This window comes from Molossus molossus, unplaced genomic scaffold, assembly GCF_014108415.1.
Source record: "Molossus molossus isolate mMolMol1 unplaced genomic scaffold, mMolMol1.p scaffold_m16_p_4, whole genome shotgun sequence".
NCBI lineage: Eukaryota > Metazoa > Chordata > Mammalia > Chiroptera > Molossidae > Molossus > Molossus molossus.
This window is the reverse complement of record NW_023425377.1, coordinates 6,235,262-6,262,395: the sequence shown is the minus strand read 5'-3', so window position 1 is coordinate 6,262,395 and position 27,134 is coordinate 6,235,262. Positions and strand designations below refer to the sequence as shown.

Below are 27,134 nucleotides of genomic sequence, written 5' to 3'. Positions count from 1 at the left end.
GGTAAAAAACAGGCACCCAGATGGGCCTAGTTGGCCTCAGCATTGCCTCTAGAGCGGTGCTTGTCGCTCTGATGTGCTATCACCTGGGGATCTCGGGGGTTTTTTTGTTTGTTTGTTTGTTTGTTTGTTTGTTTTAGAGACAGAGGAAGGAGGAGAGAGAGAGAGAGAGAGAGAGAGAGAGAGAGAGAGAGAGAAACATCAATTTATTTGTTCCACTTATTTTGCATTCACTAACTGATTCTTGTATGTGCCCTGACAGGAGATCTAACCCTAAACCTTGGCATATGGGTGTGATGCTTTAACCAAATGAGCAACCCTACCAGGGCTCATCTGAGGAGCATCTTAAAAGACTCTAACTTAGGCCCTGGCCAGCTTGGCTCAGCAGTTGGAGCCTCGGGAGTCCCACTAAGCTGGGGCTCCCACTAAGAACACGAACCTCGGTTGCAGTTTGTCCCCGGCCCCAGCTGGGGTTGTGCAGGTGGCAACCAGTCGATGTGTGTTTCTCATATCGATGTTTCTCTCTCTCTTCCTCCCTCTGTCCTTCCTGCTCTATCTGAAGATAAATGCAAAAATGTCTTTGGGTGAGGATAAAAAAAAAAAAAGACTGATTTAGTAGGTCTATGGTGGGGCTAGAAATTCTGCATTTCTAACTGGCTCCCAGGCAATGCTGACAGTGACCATCCAGGAACCGCACTTTTGTAACTAAGGTCTGGGCCACTTTCAAGGCAGAGAGAGCAAGTCCTGAGAGAGATGGGGGGCGGGGGCAGGGGTAGAGAAGCCCTTTCTGAGGTCCAGCCTTCTAAAAGGGCCACCCTGGCGTCAGAGGGGTCTACAAGCTAGAGGACCCCGAGGAGGGTGATGGTGGCTCAGGGAGGAGGCGCCCTCCTAGAGGGTTCTCTCCAGTTTACTGGAGAAAAGGAGACCAGGAAAACGGTAGCGTCAAGCCCTGTGTTTGGGTCCCCAATACAACTCAGCCACTCGGAAATGGTTCACAGGAGAAGAAACCAGACAATATCCTGCTACAAACACGTCTAGAATCAATCAGCTCTGCCCCAACCGCGCCTGCACAAAAGCCCTCTTGCCCTGCATTCCTCCAGGGGAAAGGTGACTGCAGGCTGGGAGTCTCTCCAGCTGTGACTCACCCTCAGAACCAAATATGACCCCTGCAGGGCAGCCCCAGCTGCCTTTCCAAACCCAACCTCCTCACTCCTGACCGACCCCTACCACCGCGCCTTCCTCAGTCTCTGGACCACGTTCAGGTGTGGCCCCAGTGCCTCGGGTCGTCGCCCTGGTAGGCGCAGCGGAGTCTCCGCCCCATCGCTCGGCATTCCCACGGCATGTGTGTGGGCGCTCTTTTAAAAGTCTGCCTCGCATCACAGTTACAGGGCGGATGCCTCGGGGGGCCCTCGGATGCTACGGTCCTATAAGCGCCCCTTTGTCTCCCCCTGCGGCGCCGAGCTCAGTGCCGGGCGCACAGGAAGCACTCGGGAACGGAGCTGGGGGGCAGCATCCGAGTCCGGGGGGGCGCCCAGCGCGCAGAGGCTCCGTCGGGCAGAACGAGGGTCCCTCCCCCGAACAAGTTTCACAAGGTCAGGAGCCCCGAACCCTGAGTTTAGGGACCGGCAGCCCCGAGGCGCTTTCCCGGGCCACGGCCGGGGCTGACCAGAGCCCGCGCCCCTTCCTCCCGGGCCCCCAGCCCTAGCGCCCTCACCTTGTAAACCTTGCCGAAGGCACCGTCGCCCAGTTCGCCCACGATCTCCCACACTTCGTTGGGGTCCAGGTCCCGCCGGACGTGCTCATATTCGCGGGACTTTCTCTTCTCGAAGGTCGACAGGCGCAGGATGCGGCGGAAATTGGCGAAAGCCATGGCCGGGGGAGCGCGAGCCAGGGGCGAGGAGCGCGGCTGGGGCTGGGCTGGGGCTGGGCTGGGGCTGCCGCGAGGAGGGGCTGCGGACGCCGCGGCGCTCGGAGGCTCTGCCCGGACCCGCCCGCCCCCGCAGCTCGAGCCCGGTCAAGTGCGCCCGGGGCTGCGCCGCAGGAGCACCCGGAACCTCTCGGGCGGCCGCGGACCCCGCCCCCGTTCGCTGAGGTCCCCGGGGACGCCTCCCGCGTGCCGACCCCGCCTGGCTGCGCCCACACCCAGCCGGCGAGCCCCGGCCCGCGCCCGCCCACCGCCGGCTCCACCTGCCGCTCCCCGGCAGCGCCCGCAGACCCCCTAATTGGCTGCGGGCGTCCCGGGCTCCGCCCGGCGCCGCGGGGCACCCTGGAAACTGTAGTCCGCCGCGAGCCCGCGCGCTCAGGGCTGGCGTTGTGGAGTTTGGGGGACCCCTCGGCGGACCCGTCCTGGGTCTGGGAAGCCCGCCGAACCCTGTGGCTCCCCAACTTCCTTTGAGAACGAGAAGGGACGCGAATTGGCTGTGCGCGAGCGCGCACTGGTGGTTGTTCCAGGGCCAAGAAGGTGAACCGGCATCAGCGCTGCATCCGCCCCGCAGCCCCCTCGAAGCTGCTCGGCTCGCGCCCGCTTTTCAGGTGCTGGCGCCCGGCGGGCGAGGGCACCAGCCAGAGCTACACCTCCCGAGGGCGGGTCCGCTGCGGCTGCCCCGGCGCGGTGCTGCCGCCTGCTGCGCAAAACGCTGCGCTCCGGCGGCCTCGCGCGGTCCCCGGAGACCCCGGACCGGCCGTTTCCTGCTTCCCAGGCATCCCGCATCCGGATCCATCCGGAGCCCGCCAGCACCAGAGGCCTGGGAGAAAGTGCTCCTTTGGGACTTATCACAGGCTTCCTGGTGGATCTTCAGATGTGTTTGCATATTACATTAAAAGCTTCTGATTCTTAAATCGCAATTTAAATAAAACGAGCTCATTACAGATAAAACGAAAGTCTTTGACTACCGTCATCCTCGATCCCGGTCGGCCGGTTCTCACTTCGCTGCGTTAATTGCTTGTTCCTGTAGACAGCTCGTTAAATAGTGAGCTTTCCGTTGGACTCCCCACTTTCACTGGTCGTTTTATTTTTCTCTTTTTTAATGATAACGCTCAGTGCCATGCTCATAACTTGTTAATGTGAATAAAAATAAGTGTGACCACTTTTAAAGTAATTTCAAAGTATCGAGCTCTCAAATCTTTTTATTTCATTTTTTTAAATTTATTGGGGTGACATTGGTTAATACAATTATATAGGTTTCAGGTGTACAATTCTATAATACATCATCTGTATATTGTATTGTGTTCACCGCGCCCCAGTAGTCTCCTTCCATCACCATTTATCCCCCCTGTACCCTCTTCTGCCTCTCCCACCCTCCTTTCCCTCGGTAATCACTATACTCACAGACCCCCCCCCCCCCAACCTTCAGTGAAAACCAGTTATCCCTTTAGGTTCCTTCAGCTTACAGAGCTGCAGTGATTTTTATCCCTAAAATCATTAGTTGTTAGGAAGTTGATCCACATAACACAGCCTATATTACTGAACCAGAATTGCTTTGAAACAGTTTATGTAACAAAAATGATTCACTCCTTAATGGTTATGAGAAACTTCCCGTAAAACCACCTGAGCCAGATATCTTTCCTTAGCATTTTCTCATTGACTACTTTCTGGTTATTGGTTGATTCATATTTTGAATTCCTTCATAAGTCAATTTTCCTAAAATAATTGATCTATTTATCTCAGTCACTGCTGTCCAACATGGTAGCCATTAGCCAGATGTGGCTTTTAAGCACTCAAAATGTAACTAGCCCAAAAGGATATGTGCTGAAGTATAAAATACACACTGGGCATCATAGTATTAAAAAGAATTAAAAGTGTTTTCACTTATACAGAATCTGAAAAAGCGCAACCTGAACTCAGAGAGTAGATTGGTTTCCAGGGGTGCGGAAATGGATGAAAGTGATCAAAGGGTACAACTTTCAGTTACAAAATGAGTACGTTCTGGGCATCTAATGTACAGCACGGTGACTACGCTTAACACTACTATTGTATGCTAAGTTGGTAAAAGAATAGATCTGAAAAGTTCTCACCAACCACAGATAAATAAATGGTAGCTATGTGAAGTGATAGATGTGTACACTAACTTTATTGTGCTGATCATTTCACAGTATGTACCTATGTCAAATGATCACATTGTACACCTTAAACTTACACGTTGTATGTCAATCATATATCAGTAAAGCTGGAAAAAAGGATTGTAAAAGGATTTTTAAAAATATATTGATTACAGCCCTGGCCAGTTTGGCTCAGCAGTTAGAGCTTCGGCCTGCAGTCCAGAGAGACCCGGGTTCAGTTCCCGCTAAGGGCACGTGCCTTGGTTGCCCTGGTTGGGTCGTGCGGGTGCCAACCACTCGATGTGGCCCTTTCACATCGATATTTCTCTCTCTCTCTTCCTCTCTCTCCCTCCCACTCTATATGAACAAAAAAATGGAAAAATGTCCTCGGGGATATATATATATATATATCACTTTCATCCATTTCCTCACCCCTGGAAACCAATCTACTCTCTGAGTTCAGGTTGTGCTTTTTCAGATACTGTATAAGTGAAAACACAATTCTTTTTAATACTATGATACCCAGTGTGTATTTTATACTTCAGCACATCTCCTTTTGGGCTAGTTACATTTTGAGTGCTTAAAAGCCACATCTGGCTAATGGCTAATGGCTAATATATATATATAAAACAAATGTAAATTTTGGATACATTGGATTAAATATAATTATCACAACTAATTTGTTTTTATTATTTTTAATCCTCACCCAAGGATATTTTTCTCTTTATCATCAGACACAGTGGGAGGGAGTGAGGGAGAGACCAATTGGTTGCCTCCTGCATGACCAACCAGGGCCTGGGACAAACTGCAACCAAGGTACATGCCCTTGACTGGAATTGAACCCTCGACTCATTGGTCCGTGGGCTGACCCTCTAACCACTGAGCCAAACTGGCCAGGGCTAAATACATTTTTAAAATGTAGCTACTAGAAAATTTAAAACTATGTGATGTAGTTATGGCTTGCATTATATATTTACTGGATAGAGCTAATTCAGATTTTCAAATTATTGGTCTAGAGTTGCATATAGTATTCTTAAATGTATTTTTTTATTAATTTTTTTTTCTTTATTGATTTTAGAAAGAGAGGAAGGGAGAGGGAGAGAGACAGAAACATCGATGAGAGAGAACATGGATTGGCCGCCTCCTGCATGCCCCCTACTGGGGATGGGGCCCACAACCTGAGCATGTGGCCGATTGGGAATTGAACTGGCGACTTCTTGGTGCGTGGGCTGATGCTGAACCACTGAGCCACACCAGCCGAGCTGTATTTTAATCTCTTATCAATAGTTTTCTTTCTCAATTTTAAAAATCTTTTTTCTTCTCATCACACTTGCCAAAATTTGTCTTATTGACCTTTTCCTAAAATCATCTTTTGTTCTAGATCTAACTACTAGTTTATAGAAAATAAAGGAGACAGAGGAATATGTAAACACACTAGAGATACAATTTGCAAAAAACTCAAAGTGTTTTCCTCTACGTGACAATCTGGGTTCTCCAACAAATAAATTGCAAGAAAAAATAAGAAAATTAGATAGTTATGAAATGGTCTGAATGTAACACACAGATTTGACTTGAATAATTCATCTATTAAAAATGTAAAAAGGGCCCTGGACAGTATGGCTCAGTAGTAAGAGAGTCCTGGGTTCGATTCTGGCCAAGGGCACGTACCTTGGTTGCAGTTCGTCCCCAGCCCCAGTTGGTGTTGTGTGGGTGGCAACCAATCAATGTCTCTCTCTCACATCGATGTTTCTTTCTCTTCCTGCTTTTCTCCCTCCAGCCCTATCTGAAGATTACTGTAAAAAAAAATCCTCAGGTGAGAATTAAAAAAAAAAATCTAAAAAGGTATATAAATGTCTAATCACTGTTCTACATCTGAAACATATAATATTGTACATCAACCATAGTATTTAAAAGCAAATTTAGCCCAGTTGGTGTAGCTCAGTGGATTGAGCATCATCCCATGGACTGAGAGATCCGGGTTCAATTCCCAGTCAAGGCATATGCCCGGGTGCGGGCTTGATCCCCAGTAGGGGGCGTGCAGGAGGCAGCCAATCCATGTTTCTCTCTCACATCAATGTTTCTCTCTTTCCCTAAAAAGAAATCAATAAAAACATGTTTTAAAAAATAAATAAAAATGAATTTTAAAAACTTAACAATTAGGGAATTTTGCATGCTGACTAGATATTTGATAACATTAAGGAATGAGTGTTATTTTTAGGTATGACAGTATGTAGTTATGTTTTTTAAAAAGTCACCTTTTAAAATACACATTTAAAATTTTACAGATGAGAAGTTGTATCTGAGATTTGCTTCAAAATCATGATGAGAGCAGGTAGGTGAAGTATAGATGAAACAAGACTGGCCCTGAGTTGACCATTGTTGAAATTATACTAATCTACCTTGGGATATGTTTGAAATTTTCAATTATAAAAGAACATGAAAAAAGGTCCTGATTATACCAATCAAGTTTATTGCTTTGTTTTCTGGTTCACTTATTTGTGTTTTGGTCTTTAAAAAATTGCTTCTCTCTTTAGTTTTAGTTTACTTCCTTATTCTAGGTTCTTTTAGTACTTTGTGTATTTTCATTTTTTTTCTTGTTTTCTAATGAATGCAGTCAGGCTATAAATACTCCTCTGAGAATCACTGTGGCCATGTAACATGTTTTCATGTGTGCACACCTCTTGTTCGTTTCCAGTCTGTGGTTTCAGTTTAGAGCTGGTTATATTTTAGTGACAGAGAGATAATCAAGTTAACAGGAGATTAGGGCAAGGCTGGAGAACTGGAAGGAAGCCATTGTAATTTTTTTTTTCAGTTACAGTTGACATTTAATATTATATTAGTTTCGGCATGGAGAACAGCATGGTGGTTAGACATTTATATGACATACAAAGTGATCCCCCCGAGAGTCATCATCCTTTTTGATTGACTGTTTCCCAGGATGTTATCTAGGAAGACCAGAACTTCTCTGTACCCGACACCCTAGTTCTGAGGTCAGATGTCCAGCATTCTAGTTCCGAGGTGGAACGTCCTGTTCTCTTGCAGGTTGCCAGAGTGGTCTCGGGGAAGCTCCAGGATGAAACTGAAGAAAGGGTCGTTTCTGTGGTACCTGTACCTGGACAAACTCTACTGCTTGCTGTCCGTGAGAAATGTGAAGGCCTTGCTGGAATACTTCAAACTCCTGGATGTGCACCACAACAGCACCTTGAATGGTCGGCAGTTTCCGAAATGTTTCCTCTGGGTTGTAACCTGGGTTTTAGTCATCAACTTAGACTTAAGACTGGTGGCAGGTTAGTGTGGAGGTTAAAATGGCAGGCTCTAGGTTTTTTGTGTGTTTTTTTTTTTTATCCTCACCCGAGGACATTTTTCCATTTTTTGTACAGATAGAGTGGGAGGGAGAGAGAGGAAGAGAGAGAGAGAGAAACATCGATGTGAAAGGGACACATCGAGTGGCTGCCACCTGCACGACCAACCAGGGCCGGGGACAAACTGCAACCGAGGTACGTGCCCTTAGCGGGAACCGAACCCGGGTCTCTCCGGACCGCAGGCCGACGCTCTAACCGCTGAGCCAAACCGGCCAGGGCAGGCTCTAGGTTTAAATCCTGGCTCCACCCATTACGCCTTGATTTGGAGAACATATCATCCTCTTTAAGTCTCACTTTCCTCACCTGTAAATGAGGATTCTGATAATGGAGTCCATCTCATAGTTGGGGGAAAAAGATAATTAAATGAGGCAGTGTATGAAAAATGCTTTGCACATGGTAAGGACTTAGTGATCATTGTCATTATTATTCCTTGGAGCTGAGTCAGCAAGACTTCTCATCTGTCAGATGGGAGATTTGAATCAGTTAGATGACCTGCAACATCCCTTCTAATTCTTGGTATGTGTGAGTGACTAGAAAATACTGACGATCCTGACCCTGCCTTTCAATGCACAAACTAAGAGGAGGCCAGTTAAACTACTTTAGGCTTTTTTTAGGACTAGGTATAAATATCCTAGCCATTCGTTGTGACCTGAGAGAAATTAATGTCATTTGTGAATAAGGGGTTCCTTCCATAAAGATTTTTAAGAGTTCATTCAATCTTTAAAATATAATACAAGGACACCTTCATTTTTTCATGATTTCATGCCCCTGTTTTTCTCTTTCCCCATATATTTTCATAGGGTCTGTCACCAAATCTTCATAATAACCCAGTCCTAGATAACACAACTGCAGGGCACGTAGCTGTAAACAGAAAACCCGGGTCTGAAACCCATGGCTTTCTGGCTTAGTCTCACCAGAATGTCTGCTGAGAACAGTCTGATCTCCCTAGTAACTCACTCACTGTTTGATGATGTAACACCGGAGAGGGAGTCACGCTCATGTCTTCTGGTCGCCAAGGGATTGGATCCGTGGCCTGAGTGGAGGCACAGCTTTGAGTGTTGCCTTCTGGGGAGATAGTGTGATTTAAGGCCCCGGAGACCTGAGTGGGCCAGAGTCAGCTGGTTTAAAAACAGTATTTGTTAAGTAGCTACCAAGTCCCTCACTAAAATCTCTCTTAAGGAGTCACTACACAAACATCACTGGTTACATATATGGCGTGTGGTTCCCAGGGGCTCATACCTGGTGGGGTGTGGGGAAGGAACAGCAAGAGATCATCAGAAGCCCCCGAACCATGACACTGTGACATTGGCTCACTGTGCGCTCATGGAGCTTGCACTGGGACTTCAAACTAGAAATGCTTTGTGTTCAATGGGGCCCTATCTCCTGCAGGAGAAAAGTCTCTAACCAGTGGGCACGGGGAAATCACATGCAGACACGTACAAGTGAAAATCCCATACGTTACACAATTTGTACAACCACACACCACTGTATTAATGTATCACTGTTTGTTCCTTTCTTCTTACACACCCGGAGACAGATGATTAGTGAGTGGAATTTCAGCACAAACCTTCCCTGTTCTTTAACTTACAGGACTTTTCTCCCTGACTGTAAGGCTGACTATGCATTAACTTATGTACAAAAGATACGGCTCTGCCCTGGAATGAGCAAGGCTGTGGAATCAGGGCCACACTCAGATCCCAGCTCTGCCACCAAGCGTGGTCGGCAGCAGCCGCATCACCTGAGAGCTTGTTAGAAATGTGCACCGGGTCCCACGCCAGATTTCCTGAATCAGAATCTGTACTTTTATAAGATCCTCTAGTGACTGGTGTTACTCCAGTTCGAGCAGTTACTCTCCGAGGCTCATTATAAAAGGGTGTGATGCCACCGTCCCTGTACGGCTGTCAGCATGGTTAGAGGTGGCTTTCCAAGGGCCTAGCTCCTCAGGTGCTCAACAGCGGCTGTTCCCTTCCCTCGTGGCCACATGCATCGGCTGTAATAGAAGCATGAGGAATATTGATGCTTTTGTTGAAGAGAAATGATATTTTAATCGCGTTTTAGTTATCTCCTCAAATGAAAGGCTCAGATGAAATGTCAGTTTCTCCAAGAAAGTGTCCTCGGTGCCCAGTGAGAGTTAGCTCTTCCTTCCGGGTAGGAGGAGCACTGTGCCTCTTACTGGCCACCTGCACACCTGTCCGCACGTGCCATGCAGCTGGGGTCAGGGGCCAAGCCCTCTCCACACAGCACGTGCTTTTCCACACAGCTCAAGGGCGCTTCAAGTTTGCAGAATCGTGGAGGGCACAGTGGCAAAGCCAGAAACGAAACAGTATCGTTGCTTTTCCCAGGTCATAGGCTTCCAAGTACCACGGAGGCAGCTCAGTTCCTTAGCCTTTTGGAGCTGTTTCGGAATAATCCATGTCCTGGTCTCCCCCCCATAACAGATGTGCTGTTCTACCACTTCCTTCGTCACGTGACCAACTGGAAGCGGAGACAGATCACGAGAGTGTTCAACATGCTGGACTGGGACGCCGTGGGCGAGATCGGTTTCGACCAGTTCTACATGCTGGTGTGCATACTGCTGGCGCAGCAGGTGAGTATCGAGCCAGGACCCAGGGCACAGGAGGCTCAGCTTGGCAGCTGCCAGCATCTTGCTCAAGGCAGCACTGAAGTAAGAGTACCCTAGAAACACTCTTCCTTTCACTCAAAGCAGGAAGGAAAACGTGGGGAAGAACTACTCCTGGTTCCCAAGTGTCCATCGCTAACCTAGAAGCCCCCACAGTTACCCAGCTCTCCCCTCCCACACCGTCTCTGAAGAACAGCCCTTCCTGCCTGTGCGAGCTGGTGCTTCTCAACCACCAGTAACCCCGAGCACCCCACTCCCTCAGTGAGCCCCCTTCTCGGAGAATCTCCTGGAGGGGTGACTGATGGAGATGAGAAACTCTTCCTTGGGTTCCCACCTCCCCTTGCACACGTCTATGAAGAAAGGGACCTGCACCTTCATCATTCTACCACCAGGGCCGCGATGCTTCGCGAGCAGGTGTTCACGGCAGGTGAGGAACAGCGTTCCGGTGACTAGAGTTCTGTCCAGAAACGATCACTGCAGGCGGCCTCGGTTCCTCTCGGAGGCAGATGCTGAAGCAGGACTTGACGTACTGACCTCAGAGCCCTTTAACCCTGAGCTCCCATGATTCTGCCTTCTGCCTTCTGCCTTTAGCCCTCTAGGGAATGGACTAGGGGCAGAGGAGGAGTCTTGACGCAGCCAGTTTAGGAAGCAGCACCAACAACGCTGCTGCTTGGTGAACCCGTTTCTCTCCCAACAGAACCACTTGGAACAGCAATTTATCTTCCGCCATTCCCGGCCTGTTTTCGAGCTGCTTGGAGAGCTGAGAGTTGGTCAAGAGAATTTCCACATGTACAACTTTCTCTTCAATATTAAAGAAAGCGAACTCCGAGAGTTCTACCGTGACTTTGACATCACAGGGGACTGTGTAAGTGCAGGTCCCTAAAGTGTGACCTGGCGGGCTCTCTGTCATAGGCGGAGGACAATGTCCTACTACCTCCAGCACAGATGGGTAAGGAGGAGGGTGGGAAAACCTGCTTGGAAAACGGAGAGATTTATAGGCCTGTGGAAGAGAGAGGACTAGATAACTAAGTGCTACCCCATAGACTATGGACACAAAATCACAGAAACTTAGAGGAGGATATATGATAATATGGCGGGAGTTGGTGTTGGGAAGGGCATATAGATTTGATTAAGTAGGAAGAAGAAATTCTATGATGGGAACACAGGAGCAAAATCCTAAGACAGAACTATGATGAAGACCCTGAATCGTGCCTATTTCGAGAGGAAGTCCATGTTGTGGAAGCAAACGGGAGCTAAGGCTGAGAAAGGTGGATCACATCTGAACCTCAGATGCCAGCCTGAGGCATCTGGACTTGATGTAAAAGAAGAAAGTGACCCTTGGTTCCTTTAGAGTCTATAACAGACTCTCTTCCTGGCTCCTAGACTACAATTACATAATTTTGTCCTAATTACTGAGCCTCGTTAAGTTTCCAAGTTTTTAAATGAGAAATGATTACAATCCTGCTCTCATCTGAAACCAAGTATCACATCCATCCTGAAATAATTTTTCTTTTCTTCCCCAACAAAAGCGTCTTAATTACAAGGAATTTAAGCTGTTTACTATCGTCACCATGGAAAAATACCAGGAGAAGCAGAAGGCAGAGAACGAGAAGGCTCTGCTGAAAATGAAAACGTTTTATGAAGTTAATGAGAACCCAATACAGAATCATCTTGGAATAAATGTATCTGAAATTATAATATAAGGAATCACCACTGTTAACATGTTTAAAAATAAATGTGAACTCCAAAGTAGATACCGTTACGTTGACTTTGCTATACGAAGGGTTCACATATCGACCGAAGTGAACCACTTTTGTCTTTGCCCATCCACATGCCCCAATTCTGCTGCTGCTCTTCAGATCGACCCTGTTCGTTAGGTCCCTGTGTATCCACATCATTACCAACACTCACAGCAGCTAAGCAGTTGAAAGCAGGCAACGCTTTCTTAGTATCAAGTCACTGGTGGTGCAGTACTTCCAGAACCCTTTCTATTCCCCAGTCCAAGACCCTTCTAAAGGGCAAATGGTGAAATGCCTCCGACCATAAGGGAAACTGACTTTTAAGGATATCGGGGCTATGTTCTTCCTAGAATCTAAATTACTCTCTGATGAGGTAGGTGTTTTTATTGATTTCAGAGAGAGGAAAAGGAGAGGGAGAGAGAGAAAAAAAATAGAAACATCAATCGGCTGCCTCCTGCACGCTTCCTACTTGGGAGCGAGTCCACAACCCTGACATGTGCCCCGACCAGGAATTGAACTGGTGACCTTCTGGTGCTGGGAGGGGGCTCACCAAGCCACATCAACCAGGTGCCTTGAATAATTTTCAAACATTTTTAGCACGTGACTTATGAATCCTCCCTACCTAAATGTACTGTGATGTTGGTGATGATAACTACCATTTAGTAAGTACTTGCTATGGGTCAAACAGGTGTGTTAGATGCATACATTTATTTATTCTCGTAACCCTCTAAATTAGGTCTTATCCTCAATTTACAGATGAGGAAAGAGAGGCCTACAGAGATTAAGGACTTTACCCAAGAACAAATGGCTCACTAGTGGTAGGACCAGGATTCAAATTCAAGGTCAGCCCTGGCCGGTTTGGCTCAGCGGTTAGAGCGCCCACCTGCGGTCTGGAGAGACCCGGGTTCGGTTCCCGCTAAGGGCATGTACCTTGGTTGCAGTTTGTCCCCAGCCCTGGTTGGTCGTGCGGGTGGCAGCCACTCGATGTGTCCCTTTCACATCGATGTTTCTCTCTCTCTCTCTTCCTCTCTCTCCCTCACACTCTGTCTGTACAAAAAGCATGGGATCCAAGAAATTCACTTTAGTTTTAGCAGATTCTGTTTAAGTTTTAAGCGAGTATTTTACTGGCTCAGAAATTCCTTCTGCATCATGCTAATAATTACCACATCTCCTTCCACCATGAATTTGTGAGGGAACAAGCTTGGCAAGTAAAGAAATACAGCTCACTTTCTAGAAATAAAGGATTTCTTCAGGATACACTATGCAATAAAATAAACTGTAAGGCATCCATTGAGTTCCAGAGGACCAAATAATCATCAAAAATCACTCTGTGATTTTTCAAGGTGCAACAGACAAGAATACTGCTTATCTAAGATTGCCATTCAGAAGTCAAACTTGTTATAATAGAAATCATGTTAATTACTATGAACACTCTTTATATGTACTCTAACAGACATGGGATTTTGATAACACAGTTATGACCACGAATAATGTTTAGCAGCCAAAACGTCTCCTTCTTCCCCACAATGGTACTACAAAAATTGAATGAAACTAGGAAAAAAAACAACACAAAAACCCAAACCACTAGACTTCTGATTCCTGGACTACACATGGAGAAAATGGTATGTACCTGAAGAAACTGTTGCAAAGACCAAGATGCCAAGCACCCTGCTTAGAACAGCGCCCTTCCCTTCCGCTCCTCGGTGGAAAATTTGCAGTTATTCTCCGAGGAGAGACGCTCTGGAAAACAAGTGTGGGACTTACGCCGACAGAGTACTGTGCTGACAGACTCGTACTATCTGGCTGGAAAGTGACAGCTGGAGACCAGCCAGCGTCTCAAAGGGCCTCATCACTAAGCCTACCTCGGAACAGGTTTCTGTCTCTCAGGGCAGCGTAGAGGACTTTGCCGCCGAGCCTTAGATAGAGGCACAATTCTGGGAGGAGAAACTACAATGAGGTGGTAGGAAGCCTTCTTTCCCACTTTCCAGTGGCAACAGACGAGATATATCAGAGGTAACCATATGTTTTTTTCAGACATGGTCTCTAAAGCAATGCGGATACTATACTTTTTGTTTCAGAATGGGGGGGAAGAAGGATAACCAAAGACAATAGGTTAGTAGGTTTAAATGTCGGCTAAATTGTAAACTAAAATTTAAATATTTTAATTATTCAACTTAATTATTTCAAATTAATTTTAAATAAGTTAATATTAAATTTAATAACTGACGTTTCAGACGTGAACAGGTAGTATAGTTTTCCTGGAAATCATCGGGGTGACTATAAAAGGTATCATGATCCTACTGTTAGATTCCTTTTAAGAGCATTTTCATAAACTGTGGTTCTAGAATCAGGAAACTCAGTATTTACCTGGGATGGGCCCAAACTGAAACTCAGTGTCAAAACTAAAATTCAGTTGCACCTTTAATAAAGTAACACTCTTTTAGGACTAGGAGTATGACAACGAAAACAATACGTCAGTGTTCATGTTAGGACTTTTTTTCCTCAATTACATTATGTGACGTAAAATTTTTTAAAATGTGTTTGTAGATATACTTCAAATAAGTTTCATTATTTCCACAGTGAGTCAATCCAAGGTGCTTTTAAGGATAGAGCTTATTAGGCCAAGTAGCTTTAGTATGCTTTGCAGGGTAGTAACACTGCAGTGTCACTATGTCATAGTTACATTCGAGTTTCTTGGTCAACAAAGCTAGTTTGCTAAGGGGCCTGAGCCAGGGGGTGCAGAGGAGCAGTAGTTGCAGGGGCAGATGACTGGCAGGCTTAACTGAGGAGGTGACTGTATTTTCAGCCCAGGACAACGGGACTGGATCCTCCACATCTCTATCAGCTACAAAGAGGAAAGAATTTCAGAGGAAGGTAACTAAGCGAAGTAAAATCACTTCTCTTCTACTACTAGTCCTTAGCTCTCATGTATTATCATCACATGCCTCATGCCAAAAACAAGGGCTAGAAAACTAGAAAAGGCCAAGTCTGCTACGCCGACACCTGCTGAGACGGGCGGTCACCGGTGCAAGCAGCCCGTAGAGCCAGAGCAGAATCACGGGAAACGGGCTATAGCAAGTGCGATGATCAGCCACACGCTTCTTTTCCTTAAGTACACATACTAAATCATAGCATTTGAGGGTTGGAAGTGGACACAAGATATATTTGCTAATTTGTCCAATTAACAAAAAAATAGCACTGAAAAAATAGTCTTAAAAACTCTCACAACTTCCGGTCAGGATGGCAGCATACATAAATGCGGTATCTGTCCTCCTACAACCACATCAAAGTTACAACTAAACTGCAGAACAACCTTCATTCAAAACTGCCTGACATCGAGCTGAACGGCAGTCCTACAACTACGGAATTAAAGCAGCAGCCACATCGAGACTGGTCGGAGGGCGGAGGGGACGGGCTGGTCTCACACCCACGTGTGGCGGATAAAAATTAAGACACCTCGGCTGGGAAGGTCCTCCCTGAGGACTGAGAGGTCCCTGTCCCACACCAGGTGCCCCGCTCAGGGTTCCAGTGCCAGGAAGAGAATCCCCATCACTTTTGGCTGGAAAAACCAGCGGGAACTGAGGTTCAGGGAGGCTGATGCGGCTGGAGCCCCAGGCAGCTCCTTAAAGGGCCCACGCACAGACTTATTGGACTCTCTCCCTCTAAGCTTGGAGGGGAGGCAGCTCGAGGGGCGCCAGAGACATAGAGGGAAGAACTGAGCTGTTGGCCTTGGAGCGAGGGCTGGAGAGGGGGCTTTCTCTGGGACAAACGTGCTGTCAGAGGCCTTTGTTCCTTTGGTGAGCCCTTCCCTGGGGCGGCAGACAGAAGCCATATCTGGGACTCCAGCAACCTGGCTCACACTGGTAGCCCCGCCCTGGTGATTCTCTGAGGCCCCACCCCGCCCCACCCAACTTTCAGGCCCACCCAAGCTGTTGCCACTTCCTCAACCATAGGATTGGCCTGTCTTGGATCCTGCTTCAGGTTTTCCTAAATTCTTTCAAACAAGCAGCATCTGGTCTCAGCGAGCCCCATGCCTCTCGTTAAGTAATACACAGAAACAAACACAGGGAGGCAGCCAACATGAGGAGACAAAGAAACAGGTCCCGAAGGAAAGAACAGAACAAAACCCCAAAAAAAGAACTAAGCGAAAGGGAGATAAGCAACCTAACAGACGCTGAGTTCAAGATACTGCTTATAAGGATGCTCAATGAACTTAGTGAGGGCCTCAAGAGCATAAAAAAGGACCAGTCAGAAATGATGGATGCACAGTCAGAAATGAAGGAGGCATTAACTGAAATAAAGAATAATTTACAGATTCAATAGTAGAGTACGTAAATCCAAGAAGCAAACCATCGATTTGGAATATAAGGAAGCAAAAAAGCCCAATCAGAACAGCAAAAAGAATCCAAAAAAAATGAGGATAGTGTAAGGAGCCTCTGGGACAACTTCAAGCGTGCCAACATTCGCATCTTGGGGGTGCCAGAAGGAGAAGAGAGAGAACAAGAAATTGAAAACCTGTTTGAAACAATAATGGCAGAAAACTTTCCTAACTTGGTGAAGGAAACAGACATACAAGTCCAGGAAGCACAGAGAGTCCCAAACAAGATGAACCCCAAAAAGCCCACACCAAGACACATCATCAAAATACAAAAGGTTCAAGACAAAGAGAGAATCTTAAAAGCAGCAAGAGAAAAGCAGTAGTTACCTACAAGGGGGTTCCCATAAGGCTGTCGGATGATTTCTCAAAAGAAACTTTGCAGGCCAGAAGGGAGTGGCAAGAAATATTCAGAGCGATGAAAAGCAAGAACCTACAACCAAGATTACTCTATCCTGCAAAGCTGTCATTTAGAATCGATGGCCATATAAAGAGTTTCCCAGACAAGAAAAAGTTAAAGGAGTTCATCACCACCACACCGTTATTATATGAAATGATGAAGGGTCTTTTTGAAGAAAAAGATAAAATATATGAACAAACAAAATGGCAATGAATACATATCTATTGACAATTGAATCTATAAACAAAATGAAGAGGCAGAACAGAAACATTCTCATAGATACAGAGAACATTTTGTTGGTTGCCAGATGGGAGGGAGGTTGGGGGAATGGGTGAAAAAGGTGAAGGGATTAAGAAGTACAAATTCATTGCTAGACTGACAAAACTCAAAGGGAAAGGGGTTGGGGGGGAGGGGTGGGAAGAAATAAACAAAAGAACTTATATGCATAGCCAATGGACACAGACAATAGTGTGGGAAAAGGTGGGAGGGCGGCAGGAGTGGGGAGGAGGGGGTCAACGGGGGGAAAATGAGGAACATCTGTAATACATTCAACAATAAAGATTAAAAAAAAAACCTCTCATAAAGTAAGTGATTTTCACATCAATGGGAAAAAGACAGATGAAAATTATCAGGAAAAGTGGGGTGGGTAGCTGGTAAAAAGTAAATCTGGGTTGCTACTCCCCTCCTAGCAGTAAACCATAAAACAAATACGTGAGAAAAATTTTTTTATAATTTCAGAGTGGGTAGGACCTTTTGAAGTTACAAAAACCCAGGAGTCATAAAACACAAGACTGATAGATGTAACAATGAAAAACTTAAAATTTGCACATGATAAATTATATAAAAACAAAAAGCAAATGGTAACACATGATAGAAAATGACTAATCTCTTTAATATAGAAAGATTGTTTGCAAATCAGGAGGATAAAGACCAAAATGCACTAGGAAATGGGCAAACATAAAGATAATCCACAGAAACAAAACACCACTGACCTTAAAAATATATACAGTAGTAAAATGCTAAATTTCAAAGAAAAAAAAACCAGAGGACACAGATTTTAACTTAGATTGTCAAAGACCAAAAGATTGGTCAGGGTAAGGGAAGTAAGAGCAGTCATACTGTTAGAGTATTAAACTGGTCAAATCTATTGGGGGGCAATTCAGTAACTACTCCCTATATGTACATACTCTCTGATCTAGCAATTCGACCTCTTCAGGAGTGCTTTCAACAGATGTACACAGACACAACGATGTAGCTATAGAGAAGGACATTCCATGGCAGCACGGTTTCCAGTAGCAAAAGACTGGAAACAGTCAAACTGACCAGAATCAAGAGTCTGAAATCACTGTGGTGCTCCAAACAATGGAACACTATTGCAGCTGTAAGAGGAATGAAGCAGATCTAGCCCTACTTATATGAACAACTTAGTAGTCACCATTTTAAAGAAAAATCAAAGGTGTAGTCATATGTGTATTTATGGAAAAAAACAGGGTAAAGTGGGTGAATACACTTAAACACCAGGACAGTAGTTCTCATATTGAGATTCCCCAGACCAGTAACAGCATTGCCTCGGAACTTATAGAATACAAATTATTGGGCCCCAGATTTACTAACTTGGAACCTCTGGGAGAAAGAGTCCAGCAATCTGTGTTTTAAGAGGCCTTCCAGGTAATTCTGATGCATGCTCAAGTTTGAGAACCACGTGCGAGAGGATCTTTAAAGATACCCAAGGAAACTGGAAAGAGGTGTTTTACCTCTGAGAGAAGAAACAGAAAATGAGGAACAGGAGTGAAAGAGACTTTTCACTTTGGTATGTTTGGATGTTCCCCCTATGCATAGGTATCACCTACTTAAAATTTTAACAATTGAAACCTAAAACTTTGATCCAAAATGGATAAGAAATGAGCTCAGTGCTTCTGAAAAACTGATGTAGGAGTTTTGATTTATAGCACGATTCTTAAAGAAAAAAAAAAAACAACCACCTGTTTTAGCCCAAAATTTTAATGCCAAAGATAAAGCATATATATAAATGACCACGTGTGGTTTGGCATAGCAGAGCCTAAGTCTGGTGATAATAAACTTATTTATTAAGGTGAGGTTTTAAAAAGGAGGAAAACCTTTTCTTTTGTTGTTAATCCTCACTTGAGGATATTTTTCCATTGATTTTTACAGTGGGAGGGAGGAAGGGGGAGAGAGAGAGAAACATCATTGTGAGAGACACAACTGGTTGCCTCCTGCAACCCAGGTATGTGCATGCCCTTGACTGGGAATTGAACCTTAGACCATTCAGTCCATGGGCCCGACATTCTAACTGTTGAGCCAAACCGGCCAAGGCAGGAGGAAAACCTTTTTGGAGGTTTTATTAGAATGAAGCAGATTACCCTTATTGTAGAGCGTAACAACAATTTTTTTAAAAAAAGGCAAAGACAAAGACAAAAATTGAACTTTTTTTTAAAAAAGCACAAAAACCCTACATACTAAAATTGTACACATCAAGTATTGGTCCAATCTTGTATCAATCTATTTACAATTAAACAGCACCATGGTTTTCTCACCTAGGTTAGTTAAACATGCCCAGAATTTGTTATTCAAAGTATATGTTCCTTTAAAATAAACTCTTGAGAGCTTAAATCCTCAACAAACAAAAAAGACCTCTATCAACCATAGGTTATTAATGATATCACCAAATTTACTTAAGAAAAATAAGTCTGAACACTTTTTTCCCCCAGTTGACAAACTTTGGGAGATGTTGCTATTTATTCAACGTGGCACACAAATTAACCAAAACTGTTTGAGCACTGTACTCAAAGTCCTTCGCATATCTCTACCTCCATATACAAAAAGACTCCTTTGGAATTAATGCTGCTATATCCTCTTGGATTTAGATTCAATTATCAGCAAACCTAAATTAAATGTAGCCACAATCTTTCAAATAATTGCATTAAAAGGGGAAGTAGTTAAAGCTCTCAGAAACACGACGTGTTGCAATTATAAATATTATTATATCTAACAGGCTATAAGAAGTTTAATACCATTTTAAACATTACCTTTAAACTAATTAGCAGTTTCATTTTGCCATAAAATTAATAATGGTGCTTCACATCCAAATAGGTATGGAGGTTTGATAATTTCCCAGCTGCAAACAGCTAAGTGCCTTCTTCCTTTAATTTTCCATCTCATGGATTCTCAGGGGTATAGTGATCATGTGATGCCACCCCCCACCCCCCGCCCCAATGGAACCAACCTTGAAAAGGCTCCAAATTACTTATAATCCTCGACAGCTTTATTCCAGTCACAATACAAAAGCATCAGGTTATTTCACCGGATTTTTCAGTCCCCTATAATCCAATTTGCAGGTGGTTCTTAAGTCGCCTCTTTGCTGGGAAAGATGAGAGGGAACGGTCACCTGGCGTAACCCAGGTAACAGTGAACTGGAAAGTACTAAAGTATAAAGCAATGTTTCACCATTTGGTTTCACTGCTGATGTTAAAGTGACATCAGTAAAATCTTTCATATTAGTATTTTATGAGTTGAAATTTTCTCTAAAAGATTGAAAATAGGCACAGTTCTCCCAGGCACAGATGGAATGGGTTTCCTTACACCCATCCTGCAAATTTGGGGGATGACTTTATTATCCTACAGTGCGAATAGCTACACTTGATTTCTTGCATTCCCTGGCCCAATATTCATGCACTTGGAGGCACAGTTATCTTTGAAAAGTTCCAAGCAGAGTACAGAGAACAATTAAAGTATTACATAGTAGTAACCTTCTAAGCCTGGATATGAAAACAGCTTCGTTATACAGACATTTCAAAATACCTATGCAGCAAGAGAACAAGAGACTTTTCAGCTGATTATCAGTTGAAAATCAAAGATCTAAATGCACTGACTGAATTATTGCCTAGTGTTCCAGAAGGATGCTTGCCACCAATGTGCTGGAAAGCACCAAACTTTAGTGTGAATGTAAATAAAGAGCTCAACATATGAGGATGTGGAAAGCAATCCTGAAACACAATTTGCCAGTCTCTAATCCTTTATAACTAAATATTAATTGAGCAAAGAATTAAGACCAGAATAGAAGCGAACCTCAAGTACTGCTCTTTCCAGTTTCCATTTTAAGAATCTCAAATTTTATAATTGTTATTGATTTCTGGAAATTATATTTGATTTATTTTTATAAAATCTCTGTATTCACAAGGTGCTTGGTGCTGTTCTTCATGGGTGCAATGTTCTATTTACAGTCCAAATCATTTAAATACAGCCATTACATAGTTGCTGGGTGTTTTAAAATAAATGGTTATCTATTTCTTAACTGCCCCTCAAATTAGAAATTGTAATTACATGAGTCTCAAAGGCTAGCTCTTTGTGTTTTATTATTTTTGTTGGTCTCCATCACAGATGGAATTTTTCACTGGTAATTCCTCAGAACTAAATCCATTATACGGAATTCAGAGCAGTGAAAATAAATTTCACGCCATAGAGTACGAAACAATAAAAAGGAGCGGGAGGGATCTGGGGACCAGCCAATAGGATCAGCTCAGTTCTCAACTGGTGTTGGGTTTTGCAAAGGCTGGCTCATTATAACCTGTACAACATAGTCCTTTGGGATCTTCAGCTCTTCCAACTTCATTTTGTCGGTGAGAGGTCTGCCAGAAAAGAACCACCGCTGACTACTTGGTTCCACTCCTTCTGCTGCATGGAGTCGCCTCTTCATGTGGTATACTGTGTCTGTGCTGCGGACCACAAGTTTGAGGTCTTTGCCAGTGGAAAGGCGCAAACGAAGCTGACACTCATATCCAGAATTGGGAGGTGGCTCAGGAATATCCAGAGTCTCTATGTCGCTCTTTTCCTCTATCATGTTGATGGGTGGTGCCAGGCAATACACTGGAAGCTGGTATCTGTTTCCCAGTTCATCATAGCACTCTGTAAGTGCACCTTTAGGAATAAGATATGAAAAAGAGTTTAATCTAAATGAATGTATTCTTGTTTGTACCTTGTGAAATGCTCACGCATCACTTGCTAGCTTGCCATTGTAGAGAAAAATATTAAAATGAGGTCGGTCACTGTCAACTGACCATCAATAATAATCATCAAGGACCTTTACCAATTATTTAAATGTTTATCTAATTTTATATTAACCAGGACCCCTAGCTCCTTACCCTCATCTCTTCTAAGTCATTCATACCTAACTCACACTTTCATTAAAAGATAAAGGGGAAAAGAGCATACAACATTCAAATTTACTAATATCAGTAATGCGTACCCCAAATTAAGGGGAGACTCAAATCACATTGGGATAGCTTTTTAAAAAAGAATCAGCAACCTTAAAAAAGAAAAAAAAAAAAAGGATCTCTAAGCCTACTTCACTACAACACAGTGTTATAGAGAGGTTTTCTTAGTGTCTAGACTTTCTAAATTGAAGTACTTGGCAGAGGCCCTTCTAGTCCAAGGAATCACAATCTTGAGATGCCACTAGCTTATGGCTTACATATGAATCTCATTAGCACAATTACCACAGAAATGACGGAGGTGTTTTATTAACCCCAATTAGTCAACGTTACAAAGAAGCTACAGGTTAAAAAGGAAGACAAAAAGGATATTAAGTTTATAACCAGCTGGCTCAGAAGAAGGAAAAAAGCATTTGTGGTTTTAAGGAAGGTATTAATAACTAATTTTCTTATAAAGCATAAACTGCATTATAATTACCAGGACTTCCCCTGGGGAGCTTGAAAGTATACTTAAATGTTTTATTGTAAGGTTATTCATAATGTGTCCTTTGCTCAAGTGAAACACTAATGCTAGCTGATTTTCAATTTGGATAAAAAACAAAAACATCTACCATACTCAAAACACTTATATACAAGGTAATAAAAATGGGAAGTGGGACACTGAGAAATAGTTATCAATGAACAAAGAGTTAATGAGCTGATCTCTGTGGTCACTATCAACAGGCCGAAAATACAGAGCACAGGAAATTAGACTAGAACAGTCACCAACCCACCATGGGGTTGATCGGGTCTGCCTTCTAGTTACATAAACAATATGAGCTTGGATAAGAGCTAAGTCAGCAAGCATAAGACACTGTAGCTCCTCTTTACTCTGTTTAATGATATTGCTCAGCCTGTGCTGTTCTCTATGAATCTGAACACTGCTATGACACCGTAAACATGGATATACTACAAGCACTGTTATGATCACATACCTCTCTAGGACTTCACAAGAATCACCAGAAAACAATTCTCACATAGAATCGCTGCAAGAACACTTACTAAACACCTGGAAGTGTGCAGTGCATGTCACTGGCACTGGAGACAAGGTTACAAGGGAGCCAAGATTGTCCTTGACCTCCAGGAGTTTATAATCAAGGTGAGAAGATACAACATATCTACCAAAGACTTAAGTACAAACTGATACACTAAAAATAAAACACAGCCAAGTTAAGATATCACACAATATGCCCGGCTGGTGTGGCTCAGTGGATTGAGTGTCATCCCATGGACTGAGAGATCCTGGTTCGATTCCCGGTCAGGACACATGCCCAGGTTGTGGCCTCAATCCCCAGTAGAGGACATGCAGGAGGCAGCCAATAGATGTTTCTCTCTCAGATTGATGTTTATATCTCCCTCCCCCTCTCTCTAAAAAATCAATAAAAACATATTTAAAAAATAAAAACATATTTAAAAAACATTAAAAAATAAAAGATATCACACAAAAGAAAAGTGACTAGAGTTGATAGAGCCAAGGAGAAATTCTGTAGAAATAGTGTGTTTGCCCTGACCGGTTTGGCTCAGCAGTTAGAGTGTTTGACCTCAGACCAAAGAGTCGTGGGGTCAATTCCAGTCAAGGGCACATACCTCAGTTGTGTTCAGTTCCCGGCCCTGGTCGGAGTCGCGCGGGAGGCAACCAATCAATGCTTCTCTCTCACATCAGTGATTCATTCTTTTTCTCCCTCCTTCCCTCCCACTCTACCTGAAGATAAATGGAAAAATATCCTCGGGTGAGGATTAAAAAAAAAGAAATAGTGTGTTCTGGGGATGACAGAATGTAAATAAAGGGCATCCCAAGAAATAAGAATGATATGGAAAGAAGAACTAGTAAACATAAATAGGGAATAGCAAGTGGCTTTGTTGAGGTGGGACACAGAATCAATGACGTAAAATTACTGGACAGACAGCAAAGGTGAAAACCTGATAGAGGAGTTCAGGAGTTCATAGACATAATACTATAAAAAATTACTAGAAGTTTGAAGTAGCTAATACAGGTACATAAGTCATATCCAACAAATATTGAGTATTCATTATATGCCAAGCAATATTCCAGGTGCTAGAGTTATGTTAATGAACAAGACAAACAAGACAAAACCTGAAGGTTATTTGCTCGTTTGTATGAAGGGAGAATGACTGACTAGAATCAGGGGAACCTGCTAAAATAATTGCCTCACTACAGCAATGGAAAAAAATGGATCTGAGGGAATCAATCAATGGTAACTGGCAGGACCTACTGATAGGTTATATATGATGGAAAGCAAAAAGGAAAGAAGAACCACCTAACTAGACAACGAGATTAACAGAGAATTTAGGATTACAAGATTCTTTGTTTAGTTTTTAACTGTGTCAAGATCAGTGAGATACTTCAGTTGAATTATTTGCAGGTAACTGAAAATGCATAGTATTGGAAAAAAGGGTAAAAGTAGTTTGTACAATAATTTTTTTTTAATTTTTTGTCTTTATTAATTTTAGAGAGATAGAAACATCAATGAAAGAGAACACTGATTGGCCACCTCCTGCATGCCCCCCACTGGGGATTGGGCCCACAACCTGGGCATGTGCCCTGACCGAGAATCAAACTGGTGACCTCTTGGTGCAGGGGCCGATGCTCAACCACTGAGCCACATCGGCCGGGCTTCTTTTTTTTTTTTTATTGATTTGAGAGAGGGAGGAAGGGAGAGGGAGAGAGATAGAAACATCGATTAGCCGCCTCCTGCATGCCCCCCACTGGGTACTGGGCCAACAACCTGGGCATGTGCCCTGACCAGGAATAGAACCGGCAACCTCTTGGTGCGTGGGTCGACACTCAACCACTGAGCCACACTGGCTGGGCTACAATAATTATTTCAAATGTACAAGTTTAAACATAAAAGCAACCACTGAAAAGTGCTTCTAATTGTATCTATATGAGGTGATGGGTGTTAAATAAACATAATGTAGTAATCATTTCACAATATATGTAAGACAAAGCATTATATTGTACACCTTAAACTTACACAGTGATGTACGTCACTTACACCTTAATAAAACTGGAAAAAAAGAGTGCTTACTAGTTCTAGCTCTAGCTAAAGATTTGAGATACATCAACATTTAAGTCTCACAATAGCCTTTAAACTAAATCTATTATACTCATTTTATAAATGGGAAAATTAAAGCAGAAAGAAGTAACTTGTCCAGGGTGAGAGACAGTAGGTGACAGAGAAAAATAATCTGCTTCTTGAAGAAAGAAATGTCTAACATAGGAGTAAGACTACTGAGCTGGGTTCCTGGGACAGTGATAAGCTTAATGGGAAGAAGGAAACAAGCTTAGAAAAAATAAAATAAAAGGCAGAGACAAATACAAGAGGGATAAAAAACCAAACATGAATGACAGGGAGCAAGAAACCAACAGTCCCAATGCAGCCCAACAACATACTTGCCAGTGACATTAACCATAGATGAGAGGAGGAACTGGAAGATAAGGCAAAAGAAAATGGTGACTAAGGGAAGCTTCAGTGCTGTGAGGCCACCGCACACAGTAAAAAAAAAGTGGACGACATATTACAGTCACTACCTCATCTACAATACTTGTGAGGAATGTGTGAAAAATAGGGTATAGTTAAAAGATAGTTTTGCTTTAAAGAAACCCTGTATGTTTAAATACAAAGGGAAGGAACCACTCTAAAAGTTGACAACATAGGGATTTTTCTACCTTTCCAAAATCACTTCCATCTGTGTTTGCATTTGCAATTTATAAAAGGTCTTAATCACCCCCACTGGCCACTAAGGGTGCACTTCATTCAGCAATTCTCCACTAGTCTACAGGAGTTCTAGCCAAGCTTGCTTACATTGCTCACCAAATGTCCTCTGTGGAAGGACACACTGGTCTTTTTTCCCTTCTCCTTGCAAACCCACTGTAGGAGTCCTGGCAGAGACAGATGGCCACCAGGATAAATGACTGCCAGGGCCTCTCCTCACCAGGTCAGGAAGCCCTGAAAGCTCCCCCTGGTAGGAAGAAAGCTGCCAAGACTCCACCTTCTGTTCTGGTTTCATACATAATTTCCCGAAGTTGCTTTTATTTATCTTCTATCTATATGACTGGCTCAGATGTTCTGTTTTCCTTAGTCAACCATTTTCTATGGCTGTTTTTAATTAGGCTTCAAAATACTTCACAAAAGTATAAACATAAAACTAAATTACAATGCCAAATAATAAAAATAGTTTCACTAAATGCCAGAAAGTCTAACACTTTACTCTTTCTCAAGCAGTCTTTCAGATTAGAAAGAAAAAAGTCTTTTTAAGCATCCAAAGGCCTCACTCCTTATCACTCAATTCTAACTCCTGTAACACTGCAGCTCAGTCTTAAAATTGTTACTGCTTGAAACTTACATAGCTACATAAATTTCTAACAGTTGGGAAAAAAATCAATTTTTATGTTAAAAAATATTCTGGGGACATGAGGATGTTATTTTTATTGTGGTGATGGTTTCACAGGTATATATATATGTCAAAGCTGCTCCAACTACACACTTAAATATGTGCTGTTTCACATGTTTCAATGTATCTCAATAGAGATGAAAATTTAACATTTAAAATACACGGGCACCCTAGCCGGTCTGGCTCAGCTGTCAGAGCATCGGCCCTTGAACTGAAGGGTCACAGGTTCCATTTTTGGTCAAGGGCATGTACCTGAGTTATAGGTTCAATCCCTAGCCCCGGTCAGAGTCATGTGGGAGGCAACTAATCAATGTGTCTCTCTCAGTCAATGTTTCTTTCTCTTTCTCTCTTTCTTTCTCTCTCTCTCCCTTCCTCCCTCCCTCCCACTCTATTTATTTAAAAAAAAAAAAAAAAGTGAAAAAGTGATGATTAGCAAATAAATACATAAACAAATAAAAATTAATAAACTACAGTGGCAATCTGCTACAGAAAACTGCCCTACCAAAATCAATTAATCAGGCAATGTCCAAGAACTGCATGGCTTTTGTCACATTGGGGGTTTCTTCCAAAGCCTGTGGAAATATAATCTTTATTCCTACCTTCTCTTTTCTAACTGATCCAGAAGGCATGAACTCTACTTTTCAACAAATATGACTTCCTTTGGCAAAGAAAGGTCTACAAATAGAGTTGGACACTGCTGAAAAGGAGAAGACACTGAAATACAGAACGAATGTAAAGGCACGAAAGAGTGGTCAGACCTGCGATTCAGCAGCCCACGGAGCCTGCGGAACAGGAGCCTGGGGAAGCAGTGGGTCTGACAGAAGGAGCAGTGGCACTGGAGTTAATCACACCTAAATCTTCATTTAGATCCTAATTTTGGACAAATCGATCTGTTTCCTCAAGGATTACAGTATCCACTT

The 27,134-nt window shown here is 43.4% G+C and overlaps 3 protein-coding genes across 4 annotated transcripts in view; 1 reads left to right on the top strand and 2 right to left on the bottom strand.

Moving 5' to 3' along the window:
- STK10 (serine/threonine kinase 10) overlaps positions 1-2,072 on the bottom strand; it is an 84,733-nt gene extending 82,661 nt beyond the window's left edge. The window contains exon 1 of one of the 2 annotated variants that reach the window (XM_036282041.1): positions 1,712-2,072. In XM_036282041.1, coding sequence (XP_036137934.1) covers positions 1,712-1,867 — 156 coding nt within the window. In that variant the 5' untranslated portion in view covers positions 1,868-2,072. The remainder of the gene's footprint in view (positions 1-1,711) is intronic. The other variant, XM_036282042.1, reaches the window with a different exon arrangement.
- Positions 2,073-7,105: 5,033 nt separating this feature from the next.
- Positions 7,106-11,720, top strand: EFCAB9 (EF-hand calcium binding domain 9). Its single transcript, XM_036242143.1, has 4 exons — positions 7,106-7,244; positions 9,836-9,984; positions 10,715-10,882; positions 11,547-11,720. The coding sequence occupies exons 1-4, from the start codon at positions 7,109-7,111 to the stop codon at positions 11,718-11,720; spliced, it is 627 nt and encodes a 208-aa protein (XP_036098036.1). The 5' UTR covers positions 7,106-7,108.
- An 8,937-nt stretch (positions 11,721-20,657) lies between these two features.
- UBTD2 (ubiquitin domain containing 2) overlaps positions 20,658-27,134 on the bottom strand; it is a 37,545-nt gene continuing 31,068 nt past the window's right edge. Inside the window, exon 3 of the mRNA XM_036240546.1 lies at positions 20,658-21,466. Within this exon, the coding sequence (XP_036096439.1) occupies positions 21,069-21,466 (398 nt within the window). The 3' untranslated portion in view covers positions 20,658-21,068. The remainder of the gene's footprint in view (positions 21,467-27,134) is intronic.

What these genes read in the sequence shown, in the direction of transcription:
- EFCAB9 (XM_036242143.1), top strand. Translation starts at nt 7,109, where the DNA reads ATGAAACTGAAGAAAGGGTCGTTTCTGTGGTACCTGTACCTGGACAAA. An exon ending in CCACAACAGCACCTTGAATG is followed by an intron (nt 7,245 to 9,835) that starts GTCGGCAGTTTC and finishes CCCCCATAACAG; the next exon opens with ATGTGCTGTTCTACCACTTC. An exon ending in TTGACATCACAGGGGACTGT is followed by an intron (nt 10,883 to 11,546) that starts GTAAGTGCAGGT and finishes CCCCAACAAAAG; the next exon opens with CGTCTTAATTACAAGGAATT.